This window comes from Nilaparvata lugens, chromosome 3 (assembly GCF_014356525.2).
Source record: "Nilaparvata lugens isolate BPH chromosome 3, ASM1435652v1, whole genome shotgun sequence".
Lineage (NCBI taxonomy): Eukaryota > Metazoa > Arthropoda > Insecta > Hemiptera > Delphacidae > Nilaparvata > Nilaparvata lugens.
This window is the reverse complement of record NC_052506.1, coordinates 58,602,886-58,617,066: the sequence shown is the minus strand read 5'-3', so window position 1 is coordinate 58,617,066 and position 14,181 is coordinate 58,602,886. Positions and strand designations below refer to the sequence as shown.

Here is a 14,181-nt window from a genome sequence, read left to right as displayed (position 1 = left end):
ATAAAATAATATCTTATTAATAATGAAATACAATCAGTTACTTCAAATAATTCACCCTTACAAATTTCAAGCATAGGAAATGAAAAGTTAACTCTTTGATTGACATGCCTATAAAGCATAAAATTTAGCATAATTGAAGTGACTAATAATTGTGGAAAAGTTATCTGAGTTATAAAAAGCAATTTATCCACTTTACTGAATTAAATATCCAATAATCATTTTAGAATTACCTTTTGGACAACCCAAAAAGTTCTATACCCATAACACATAAAGCAAAATTCATGTCAAAGAACTAGTTCTTTGAATGCTACTGTTTCTGCCCGCTTGGGTGCGCTGCAATCGATTCTGCTCCTGCCCGTTACGAAAACACAGCTTAAACGACTAATTTTGCACAAAACTGCCAGCGCGCATGGGGAACCACCATAGCATCGACAAACCACAGCATCGACACGACATAGCATCGACAAACCATAGCACCGACACGACATAGCATCGACAAACCATAGCATCGACAAACCATAGCATCGACAAGTCACTTGATACGTCTATGGAAGTGTTACCAACATACATAACCAGTAACATAGGTAACCAGCGCGCATAGATTGTGATGCGAACAACACTGATAGTACACACAAATGATGAGCGAACAACTGGCTACCACCCAAACCGAATCAAAGACCCCGATAGTGAGGTCCACGTTATAATGGTAGTGGATAAAGATAGAAGAATAGCGATGCCGATTCTCTGCATTAATTAATTATATTTCTACACTGTCAAAAACATAATTGGCATCGTTGTGGAACTAGAAAAGGATAGTACCACCGGTTATGTCGAATGATAGACAAGAATAGCAAAACCAAAGTTGATCAAATACTGTCATTATAACGTGGACCTTAATATAGGCTAAACACAAATGTAAAATAGATTTACCTCCTTATCTGTGTCCTAACAGCAGGAGCATAATGAAAACGTACCATTGATTTGTAAAAGAAACTGTACAACAGAATATCGATTAATATTCAGTTTCAAGTCAGTACGAACCTTTTCAACTATTAACTGTATTCGGTTGGTTTAGTTGTTGGTATTGTCACTTGGTAACTTTTTTTTGTAGAGTAATTTCCGCCAGTGTTATGATTTTTTTACTTTTTTCATATTGTTTGTATTGTGACTCTTGCCTATTACTGCATTTTATATGTTCAAAGGCAATAAAAGATACCTTATCTTTATCAATCCAATTAAACTAATAATTCAAATCAAGACTACACTTTTCGAATAACTGATTCATCTTCAATTATTTCGAGCAATTTTCATTTTTCATGTTTTGGTGCGTACAGACAAAAAGAGTCCATTTGTGAAGAAATATGAATATTGTAAAATCTCTTTTATAATTGAAAATAGTGAAGAACGTTAGATAAGTTGTAAAAATGATGATTTCTTCATTTGTTCACTATTTTCATTTTATCGACTAGTCTAACAATGAATTGGAGGTGCTCATATGTTTGACATTTTGTTAGCATGGCAGATTGGTTGTGAATTGTGAATAGAGAGGAATAAATCTTCATGACTGATGTTCATGGCTCTTTATTTAGCTCATCATGTTGTATGTTGATTCGGATTTCTTGAATCTTTTAAAGTAATCTTAGTTGAAGCATGTTGTTTAGAACCTGTATACTTACATTATACATCTCTTTTTAGGTACTGTGTTTAAACATGACTATTATTAGTGTGGTGAAGACTCTAAATTAATGAATGGGTGTTATCAGCTGAATAGGCCTAGCTGAAGGTAGATGAGTGAAAGCTACTATTTCATTACCGTACCTTAAAAAATAGAAGAATTAAAGATGATGAAAAGTTCGAAAAAGGATGGCAAGATGCGGATTCGAGCATTTCCGGTAATTACATTTTCAGTAGACTTGAATCTAAAGTTATGGTTGTAGCATATAAAATTTTTAAGAACCTAGGTTAGAAGTCGCTTTGTTACCGTATATTCTTGACAAAGAAAACATTATCCTCTTAAAAAATTATAGATTGTAAAAATTGTTTTAACTTTTTGAAACTTACTACAATTTAAATAACATAGATTTTAGACTAACTTTACTTGCAACAAGTTGAAAGATTAATTTTGTTTCTTTGATTTTAGTCAGTTTTATTTAAAATGTATTGTTGGAACACCTGTTCTCTTAATAAAAAATTGATTGCTGTGCAATTATCTAATCATAAAACATAATATATTTCACTGATATACTTCCCAACTGAAAAATTTGAAGTACTGGCCTACGATTTTGTACCATACTTACAAACATATACCATAACTAAGTACTGGCCTACGATTTTGTACTTACAAACATATACGGTACTATAACTAAGGTTGAGGTTGACAATTGCTCAGTCATTAACACCACTTAGACATGTTTTAAAAAGGGGTTTCTAAATAAATAAAGTATGAAGGTGATAAACTAATTGCGTTGATTCCTAGAAAAAAATGGACCAATTTGTTACTTTATACCAGGTCTATATAGCTCCTCTCATTGAATGATATCTCAAAAAAATATTTATGTTCTATCAAGCTTACCAATTTTTGTGAATGTGGATAACTATTATGTTTCTCAGTGTGGATACGAAAGCCACCGTGCTGTAAGTAGTGGTTAGATTGTTTACGGCTGTTCGGTATATTTTTTTATTCAAATTGGATAATCTTTTTTAATAGGCTATACCTAATTGTTAAAATCATTATAAGAGTGAGAAAAAGTTAATAGATGAAACAAGTTTCTTACATGTAGCCCCACACTCTTTGGAGATTATAATGTCAAACTCTATGGGTTCAAATAATGAAGTATACTTGAAAAAAAACTATAAAATTTAATTTTGCGGATAACTAGATCACTTCTTGTAAGTTGTAGTTTATACCTAAGGTTTGTGACTCCCTAAAAATAATTATATATTAGTATTAGGCTATATATGTATTCTCCTAGAAATTACTTCTAGGAATTTAATTTTAAGAGGTTTTCCGTAAAAAGTTTGAATTGATTCAGTCTTCCAATGATTGGCTAAACTTATGAGTGGGTTAAAAAATAGTATATTTCGCACCTAGGGACGAAAATGAGACTTTTTCGGCTCGAAATCGGTTTTCAAGTCCGAGGCCGTAGGCCAAGGACTAGAAAAGATTGAGAGCCGGAAAAACATTTTTGCCCATGGTGATTTTTCGCCACACAAAAAAATAAACAATATATATATATGAGAATAATTGTTCATTAAGCACTTCCAAATGCTAAAGTGGAAGGTCATAGCTCTAGCAAATCTGAGGTGATCTGAAGTGTCCAAGTATTTTTATTTTTTATTCTGATTTGTTTGAATAACCTGAAAGATTATGTTCAATCATGTTGGAGGTTGAGTTTATACTTTTTCATTTTTTCAAATGACAATAAGATCATTTTATTATAAATAATGTTTCAATTATTGAATAATAAACACAAATAATGGAAAGTTTTTTGATCAGCTGTTTTAGCACACTTCAAATTCGGCCAATCTGATTGTCAACGTCAACAATGCTTGTTGTCATCGACTTAGGAAGTTTAGTTTAGAAGTTCTATCCTACTCTGAAAATCGAATTTGAATATTTATAATATATATTTTATCTGTATTTCATTCATCCAAATGAAATGACAGTATATTATTGCAGAATACTTTATCCAATTCTAGAAGCATAAACTGATTCCGTTTCATAAACTATTTGTAAAAACGTTCAGCACCATGGATATTGCCCAAGTAGTTCCAAAATTATCCACCAGGTCTCGTGATAAACGAAGTACTATGAGGTTTGAGGTTAGATTCTATTATACTCTGAAAATCGAATTTGAATATTTATAATATATATTTTATCTGTATTTCATTCATCCAAATAAAATGATAGTATCTTATTGCAAAATACTTTATTCAATTCTAGAAGCATAAACTGATTCCGTTTCATAAACTATTTTTTAAACACGTTCACATCAAATCAGAATCAGCTGATTTCAAGGTTATTTTACAACCCTAGGGCCGTAAAAATTTTACCGGCCTGGTCAGAAAACAATCACTTTCGGCCTCCATATGACGCACGTAAACCAGCTCATTATATCCAAGTGGGGCGAAAAGATAAATTACAGATATCCGGTGAAATGAATCATTTCATTCGTTGTTGTACAAGTCCCAGTAAAACTGTTTCTTCTGATTAAAAACCAAGTTGAAATAGAATTTATTCCTTAAGCTAGGTTTACACTATGTAGCAGAGCCACATGTAACTCAGCTATACAGAGTGGGTGAAATTTCGAGAACGGCTTAATATCTCATACACAAAGGTAATATGACGGTAGGTGTGATTGGGGATTCTATTCAAATTGAAAAAATTACTTTACAATGACTTTAAAAATCTGGTCCGCCATCTTGGATCCGCCATATTGAATGCAACTTCATTTATTAGATAGGAAAGTGGTCATGCGATTCATGATTTCGATAGGGAATTACAAGAAAAAATGAATGGCGGAAACCGCATATCGATATCTCAAACCGTTTCGGAAATATTCACATTATTAATCAATACTATTCAAAGCAGAAAAGAAAGAAAAAAGTCTGAGAACGGCTTAGTATCTCATAAAAAAAAGTGATTCCAAGGTGAGTGTGATTGGGGATGCTACTCGAATTTAAAATACTACTACTTTACTATGACTTTAAAAATCTGGTCCGCCATTTTGAATGCAACTTTATTTTTTAAATAGGAAGGTGGTCATGTGATACATGATTTTGATACGGAATTTCAAGAAAAAATGAATGGCGAAAACCGCACATCGATATCTCAAACCGTTTAGAAGATATTCACATCATGCATATCATAGCATATTCATATCATGCATATCAGAAATGAAATACTTGAGTGGTATTGATTAATAATGTGAATATCTTCTGAACGGTTTGCGATATCGATGTGCGGGTTTCACCATTCATTTTTCCTCGAAATCATGTATCGCATGACCACCTTCCTATTTAAAAAATAAAGTTGCATTCAAAATGGCGTACGAAATTCTTTCCCACACTCGCCCTCCTCCTTTAAAAAAACCAGTTTACACTAGAGATAATAAACTAATTAAACGATGGCTAGAAATATAAGATGGAAACAGTTTTGTAGTATATTTAAAGTCTTTATCACAACACAACGTCATACCCCAATATCATCGGTCATGGTACATGCAGAAAGACTTTTAAAAGTCTTTGGTGAAGATTAAGTGTATAAAACAAAAAATATAATACATAGAAATAAAAATTAAAAATCTAAGTACCCTTTTTTAAAAAATTATTTATTTACGACATGTTTCGGACATGATGCCATTATCAAGTAATTGAATAAATATTTTTTTATTTCTATTCAAGAGTAGCCCTACCTAACTAAAAAAGATAATATAATACATAATTAAAAATAGCTTTCTCTACAACTGCTCGTGACTATACGTCACTTCTATACGTACTGAAAATTCATCATGGAGTAGTAGTAGTAGATTTTGTGGTAGAGAACTGATAATCTAATTTACGCTTGCGCAGTAGGTTTTTACTTCACCGCTCGATTAGCATGCGCAGTTCGGTTTTACTGTTTTGTATCAGGGTTTTAGCTTTTAGGTGAGTCAATCATTAAACTGTTTTTGAAGGCAAATTGTTCCGCAGTTGTAGAAAAAATATTGTATGTAATTATAAAAAAATATGTTGTCACACTTTTGCTGACGATACAACCATTACTTATTTTACCCACCAAACAGAAAGCAAACAATAGTAGAGTGAACTTGGCATTTGAAGAAGCCAACTCAATATGCAATAGTCTGAAACTGAGTATCAACAAGAAAAATACAACGCTCATCAATTTCACACCCAAAAACTGCAATAGAGAGGATGAGGTAGCATGCTGGAGGGCTCTACTAAGTTTTTTGGTGTGATGGTCGACAAGAACCTGAGCTGGCAACAGCATTCCGACTACCTAAGAAATCATCCTCAGCACTATATGTAGTAAGACGTAACACAAATACCACGGATGAAAAAACGGCTCTAACCGCTTACTGTTCGCTTCGCATCTGCAATATGCAATTGTTGCCTGGGGAGCTGCACCCCAAAACAGTTTGAAAAAAAGGCAATACGAACAATCTTCCAAACAAATTTAATTGAACATTGTAAGCCCCTATTTCTGAAAAACAAAATTTTTTAAATAATATCATTGTATATGTTAGGAATATTATAATACTAGCAAAAAACTCAAATCCAACTCTAAGAAACAACCAACACAAGAAATAAGACCAACAAAAAATATCCTCAGCATCGACTAAATAAATTTAGAAGCTCCCCAATTTGCGCAGGATCACGATTTTTCAACCTTTTCCCACTACATCTCAAAACTATTGAGAGCAAACGATTGTTTTTTTAGGAATTAAAAAAATATTTGATTGTAAGGCCATACTATACAGTCTCTGAATACACAGAGGAACATACTTATTAACATTTGCGGAGTCAGATTATTAATATTTTTAAATTATTAGATTATTGAGATTTGACAAATTGCCCGGGCTATTGACTGCGGTGAAGACTTAAAAAACTGAAACTGAAACTACTTTCCTTGCCATTATAATTTTATAAAATATTTCTCACTAGAATGCACTCTAATTTTATCCAATAGAAGTACTGTATTTACATTATACTTTTTACTATTATTACCCTACAATGTATTTTACTTTGTTATTAGTTGATTTTTTCGTTCTTCAAATTGCTTAATTCATTTATTATCATTTTTATCTCAATTATTATGTTCAGTGCATTTCCTAAATTGAATTATTATTATTATTATTCATTTATTCATTCAATTTTTTATTGACTCGCGCTCGCCCTAAAACATAATTTTCTACTTTGTAGCTCTGTTTAGGATATTGGGATAAACGTATAAAAATTCCTCATTCCTACCCCCTGTTCCTTGAGGGGTGGGGGTTGTTTAAATTAAATTTTTGTTTTCGCATACAATTCGAGATCTATGCGTTTCAGCGACATACATATTCTCTTAAGAATAAAAGCTTGTAAAATGTCCTACTAGTTTTGTAAAGTCTATACTTACCTCCTTACTAGTCAATTCCCAATGAATTGACGACACTTTGAACGTGGGTCTAAAATCAGCTGTCAGCTGCGGTATACAATGCATTGCTGAATGCATTCTAACCGACTTTCCATTTGATTTTCACTGCTCCAAACTATGGCAAGTTAACAAAATCTTCAATCCAACATTGCAATTCTCCCTATAGTCCTGGCAACGAATGCCCTAAAAAAGGTAGGAGGGATATGCTTGAAACACAATATTCAGTTTTGCAGCTCTGTTCTGGATAGTTAAGATATAAACATATCAAAAGTCCTCATTCCAAGCCTCTGTGCTAAGGGGTGGATGATTTAAGTACCATTTTTACGCATTCATTTCGGAAACTATGCGAATGACAGAAAATAAAATAATTGAAATTCAGATTGGGAGTGTAATAAAAAAATAAATCCTTTGATAAAAGCGATAAATCATTTTTTACATTAAATATTTACATTGATAAATGTAATCATCATTGATAACAGTAGGATTTTATCATTATTATAACAGCAGTTATACTTTATATCTTTTACCATGGATGAATCAATTATTTACTTGCAGGTAGCCCGTGCTCCGCCCGCACAAATGTAAAATAGTTTAAAACACTAATAGATTGAATTCAGTTTATGCTGGTATTGAAAGTATTAACAACTGTAATAATTTACAATAGAAAAATGATTTCATTGGGAATTTATCTTACGTAAACTTTGTATCACAGAATGAATAAATTTGTTTTAATCAATAGAATTATTATAAATTCGTTAACAAAAACGAAAATAGGTCTCTATTTCTAACCATCCTCGGTAAATTAAGAATCTTCATGCAAAATTTAAAGTTAATGAGTTATGTAGGCCTAGTTCCGACGCGATGATGCGTCAAACAAGTATTTTGTATTCCGAACAATATAAGCCAACTCCTTCCTTAATAATATAGTATAGATGTAGAAAAATTCCTCATTCCTACCCCCTGTTCCTTGAGGGGTGGGGGTTGTTTAAATTAAATTTTTGTTTTCGCATACAATTCGAGATCTATGCGTTTCAGCGACATACATATTCTCTTAAGAATAAAAGCTTGTAAAATGTCCTACTAGTTTTGTAAAGTCTATACTTACCTCCTTACTAGTCAATTCCCAATGAATTGACGACACTTTGAACGTGGGTCTAAAATCAGCTGTCAGCTGCGGTATACAATGCATTGCTGAATGCATTCTAACCGACTTTCCATTTGATTTTCACTGCTCCAAACTATGGCAAGTTAACAAAATCTTCAATCCAACATTGCAATTCTCCCTATAGTCCTGGCAACGAATGCCCTAAAAAAGGTAGGAGGGATATGCTTGAAACACAATATTCAGTTTTGCAGCTCTGTTCTGGATAGTTAAGATATAAACATATCAAAAGTCCTCATTCCAAGCCTCTGTGCTAAGGGGTGGATGATTTAAGTACCATTTTTACGCATTCATTTCGGAAACTATGCGAATGACAGAAAATAAAATAATTGAAATTCAGATTGGGAGTGTAATAAAAAAATAAATCCTTTGATAAAAGCGATAAATCATTTTTTACATTAAATATTTACATTGATAAATGTAATCATCATTGATAACAGTAGGATTTTATCATTATTATAACAGCAGTTATACTTTATATCTTTTACCATGGATGAATCAATTATTTACTTGCAGGTAGCCCGTGCTCCGCCCGCACAAATGTAAAATAGTTTAAAACACTAATAGATTGAATTCAGTTTATGCTGGTATTGAAAGTATTAACAACTGTAATAATTTACAATAGAAAAATGATTTCATTGGGAATTTATCTTACGTAAACTTTGTATCACAGAATGAATAAATTTGTTTTAATCAATAGAATTATTATAAATTCGTTAACAAAAACGAAAATAGGTCTCTATTTCTAACCATCCTCGGTAAATTAAGAATCTTCATGCAAAATTTAAAGTTAATGAGTTATGTAGGCCTAGTTCCGACGCGATGATGCGTCAAACAAGTATTTTGTATTCCGAACAATATAAGCCAACTCCTTCCTTAATAATATAGTATAGATGTAGAAAAAGAAGAATAAGCAGATAGAAGATAAAACCGGTGAATACTCTTATTATATCTATGACCACTCTCAAGCAAAGTATAATAAAAACTGAAAGCTTGATGAACTGGAAGTAAGCCTACAAACATACTCAGTAAATTAACTGGAAGCTTGACGAACTGGAAGTAAGCCTACAAAAATACTCAGTAAATTAACTGAACGCTTGACGAACTGGAAGTAAGCCAACAAACATACTCAGTAAATTAACTGGAAGCTTGACAAACTGGAAGTAAGCCTACAAACATATCAAAAGTCCTCATTCCAAGCCTCTGTGCTAAGGGGTGGATGATTTAAGTACCATTTTTACGCATTCATTTCGGAAACTATGCGAATGACAGAAAATAAAATAATTGAAATTCAGATTGGGAGTGTAATAAAAAATAAATCCTTTGATAAAAGCGATAAATCATTTTTTACATTAAATATTTACATTGATAAATGTAATCATCATTGATAACAGTAGGATTTTATCATTATTATAACAGCAGTTATACTTTATATCTTTTACCATGGATGAATCAATTATTTACTTGCAGGTAGCCCGTGCTCCGCCCGCACAAATGTAAAATAGTTTAAAACACTAATAGATTGAATTCAGTTTATGCTGATATTGAAAGTATTAACAACTGTAATAATTTACAATAGAAAAATGATTTCATTGGGAATTTATCTTACGTAAACTTTGTATCACAGAATGAATAAATTTGTTTTAATCAATAAATTATTATAAATTCGTTAACAAAAACGAAAATAGGTCTCTATTTCTAACCATCCTCGGTAAATTAAGAATCTTCATGCAAAATTTAAAGTTAATGAGTTATGTAGGCCTAGTTCCGACGCGATGATGCGTCAAACAAGTATTTCGTATTCCGAACAATATAAGCCAACTCCTTCCTTAATAATATAGTATAGATGTAGAAAAAGAAGAATAAGCAGATAGAAGATAAAACCGGTGAATACTCTTATTATATCTATGACCACTCTCAAGCAAAGTATAATAAAAACTGAAAGCTTGACGAACTGGAAGTAAGCCTACAAACATACTCAGTAAATTAACTGGAAGCTTGACGAACTGGAAGTAAGCCTACAAAAATACTCAGTAAATTAACTGGAAGCTTGACAAACTGGAAGTAATCCTACAAACATACTCAGTAAATTAACTGGAAGCTTGACGAACTGGAAGTAAGCCTACAAAAATACTCAGTAAATTAACTGGAAGCTTGACGAACTGGAAGTAAGCCTACAAAAATACTCAGTAAATTAACTGAAAGCTTGACGAACTGGAAGTAAGCCTACAAACATACTCAGTAAATTAACTGGAAGCTTGACGAACTGGAAGTAAGCCTACAAACATACTCAGTAAATTAACTGGAAGCTTGACGAACTGGAAGTAAGCCTACAAAAATACTCAGTAAATTAACTGGAAGCTTGACGAACTGGAAGTAAGCCTACAAACATACTCAGTAAATTAACTGAAAGCTTGACGAACTGGAAGTAAGCCTACAAACATACTCAGTAAATTAACTGGAAGCTTGACAAACTGGAAGTAAGCTTACAAACATACTCAGTAAATTAACTGGAAGCTTGACGAACTGGAAGTAAGCCTACAAACATACTCAGTAAATTAACTGAACGCTTGACGAACTGGAAGTAAGCCTACAAAAATACTCAGTAAATTAACTGGAAGCTTGACAAACTGGAAGTAATCCTACAAACATACTCAGTAAATTAACTGGAAGCTTGACGAACTGGAAGTAAGCCTACAAAAATACTCAGTAAATTAACTGGAAGCTTGACGAACTGGAAGTAAGCCTACAAAAATACTCAGTAAATTAACTGGAAGCTTGACGAACTGGAAGTAAGCCTACAAACATACTCAGTAAATTAACTGGAAGCTTGACGAACTGGAAGTAAGCTACAAACATACTCAGTAAATTACTGAACGCTTGACGAACTGGAAGTAAGCCTACAAAATACTCAGTAAATTACTGGAAGCTTGACGAACTGGAAGTAGCCTACAAACATACTCAGTAAATTAACTGAAGCTTGACGAACTGGAAGTAAGCCTACAAACATACTCAGTAAATTAACTGGAAGCTTGAAGAAATGGAAGTAAGCCTACAAACATACTCAGTAAATTAACTGGAAGCTTGACAAACTGGAAGTAAGCTTACAAACATACTCAGTAAATTAACTGGAAGCTTGACGAACTGGAAGTAAGCCTACAAACATACTCAGTAAATTAACTGAACGCTTGACAAATTGAAAACTTGACGTACTGTAAACTGGAAGTAAGCGTATTATCATTCTCAGTAAATTTAGAACTTTTATGCAAAATTGCAAGTTGATCAGTTCGTCTATTACCTACCCCGTACATGCAGCCCAGTCAATGAAGACAAAAAACAGGGTTTAGCACAAAAAATAGGGGAAAGTTGAATTCTTGCAGGGTGTTGGTATTAATAGTACATAGCGTGGAACCGAAGAGTTTCCATCGGTACACCGCTTGCTTACCCCACCCCCCCCCCCCACAGTACCAACCCGAACTTCAACACTGCAATGGTTTCTTTAAACAAGTATATCCTGACTCCAAATCAGGATATCCATCGACTTTGATTTAATCCTTTCAAAGATGTACATTGATGTCATATTACGTTCCATCAAATATCTATCTACCCATAAAAAGCCAGAAATTAGGATGTTTTCACCTCATAATAATGTATGTTTTGTTTAATAAAAGTTACGCTCCCAAAATGTTTTGTATAAAAGTTATAACTTGAAATTTTGCATATTCTTAATTTACCAAGGATGGTTTTAGGCCTATTTTGAATTCTTCAAGACTTAAGTAGGTCAAGTGTATAATTAGACCTTGGTGGAGCACGTGTTACCTGCTAGTTGAGAATAAATGGTTTTTAAATTGGGTAAGTTTTAAGAAGCCAAGATTTTAAGAAATTTATCCTCTTCAGAGTTTGAGCCAATTAATGCATTAAAGAAACAAGTACTGTAATTGGTAGCCTATAAAATTGTAGGTAATTTTATCCTCTAAAGCCCTGTAGGCTACTCTTAAATTTGTCTGCATCCACTCAGTTTGATTGAAAAATGGCTTGACCATTACATAGAGTCTGCATCGGATATGGTTTACTTCATCAAGTTAGTTTTGCTGCTCAAATCAGATAATAGCATGTTTTTTTACCACTTCAATCAAATATTAATTTCTTGAGCAACAAAAATCAGGTGGTTTTATTCACCCTTGGATTCCAAAATAATCTTCAGATGACTTTTGTTTACATTACATTTTTAATTTAGCCTACCAGTTTACATTCCAGTTCAACTCTACAATGGTTTCTTTAAACAAGTATATCCTGACTCCAAATCAGGATATCCATCGACTTTGATTTAATCCTTTCAAAGATGTACATTGATGTCATATTACGTTCCATCAAATATCTATCTACCCATAAAAAGCCAGAAATTAGGATGTTTTCACCTCATAATAATGTATGTTTTGTTTAATAAAAGTTACGCTCCCAAAATGTTTTGTATAAAAGTTATAACTTGAAATTTTGCATATTCTTAATTTACCAAGGATGGTTTTAGGCCTATTTTGAATTCTTCAAGACTTAAGTAGGTCAAGTGTATAATTAGACCTTGGTGGAGCACGTGTTACCTGCTAGTTGAGAATAAATGGTTTTTAAATTGGGTAAGTTTTAAGAAGCCAAGATTTTAAGAAATTTATCCTCTTCAGAGTTTGAGCCAATTAATGCATTAAAGAAACAAGTACTGTAATTGGTAGCCTATAAAATTGTAGGTAATTTTATCCTCTAAAGCCCTGTAGGCTACTCTTAAATTTGTCTGCATCCACTCAGTTTGATTGAAAAATGGCTTGACCATTACATAGAGTCTGCATCGGATATGGTTTACTTCATCAAGTTAGTTTTGCTGCTCAAATCAGATAATAGCATGTTTTTTTACCACTTCAATCAAATATTAATTTCTTGAGCAACAAAAATCAGGTGGTTTTATTCACCCTTGGATTCCAAAATAATCTTCAGATGACTTTTGTTTACATTACATTTTTAATTTAGCCTACCAGTTTACATTCCAGTTCAACTCTACAAAATTTACAGTTTTTATTACATTACACAACCTCAAATCATCCATTCATCAATTGTATTATGATTATCCTTGTTTTGTGAAGTTTTTGGTGAAGAGCTAGTAAATAGTAGCCTAAACATGATGCCTTACAGCTTCAGAATAGGTTTATGGCGCATTAAAATAATGTCCCCGCCATTTCCCAAACATTTAGAACAAAAGGTGGGCTGTTACATGGTTTTTACCAATAATATTGTATTATTAATAATTGTTTTATTTTTAATAGAGTGTGACAAAATACTATGTTATAAAAATGTTTAACCATAAATTTTATGAGCTCTTCAAATTTGCTGAAAGGCTTTTTACCGAGACTCTAATTATTTAAATTCCATTATATCTCAAACTGGTATGTCCATTATTAGTCCTAAGTTTAAAATTTATTTAACCTTGATTAAAAATTTATTATTATAAATGCGTAGTTCCTTATTTTTTTAGCACATTAGTATTAAGAGTGATATCGTTTTAGATATCCATATAGAATAAAAAGTATTGTAACAAACATTATTTACTCAATGAAGAACTTTTATTGGCTTTACGTAGAATACAGTTTGGTTGTTTTTCATTAATATTGAGTAATGTCAATTTTTAACAATGACCAATCCCTATTCAAATTAGAATCATAATGTAAACTTTTTTTAAAATAAAATTATTGGTCGTAACGTCGTAACAGGTTATATATATATATATATTTATTTATTTAATATATATATATATATATATATATATATATATATTATATATATATATATATTTATTTATTTATTTATTTATTTATTTATTTATTTATTTATTTATTTATTA

The 14,181-nt window shown here is 32.1% G+C and overlaps 2 protein-coding genes across 3 annotated transcripts in view; one reads left to right on the top strand and one right to left on the bottom strand.

Moving 5' to 3' along the window:
* The window catches only part of LOC120350511, a 30,013-nt gene extending 28,990 nt beyond the window's left edge, over nt 1–1,023 (bottom strand). The window contains exon 1 of the transcript XR_005570821.1: nt 931–1,023. The gene's annotated coding sequence lies outside the window, so the exon portion shown is untranslated. The remainder of the gene's footprint in view (nt 1–930) is intronic.
* Nucleotides 1,024–1,502: 479 nt separating this feature from the next.
* LOC111058577 (cullin-3) overlaps nt 1,503–14,181 on the top strand; it is a 62,152-nt gene continuing 49,473 nt past the window's right edge. Inside the window, exon 1 of one of the 2 annotated variants that reach the window (XM_039424158.1) lies at nt 1,503–1,892. In XM_039424158.1, coding sequence (XP_039280092.1) covers nt 1,842–1,892 — 51 coding nt within the window. In that variant the 5' untranslated portion in view covers nt 1,503–1,841. Of the gene's footprint in view, nt 1,893–13,291; nt 13,543–14,181 lie in introns of those variants that run through there. The other variant, XM_039424157.1, reaches the window with a different exon arrangement.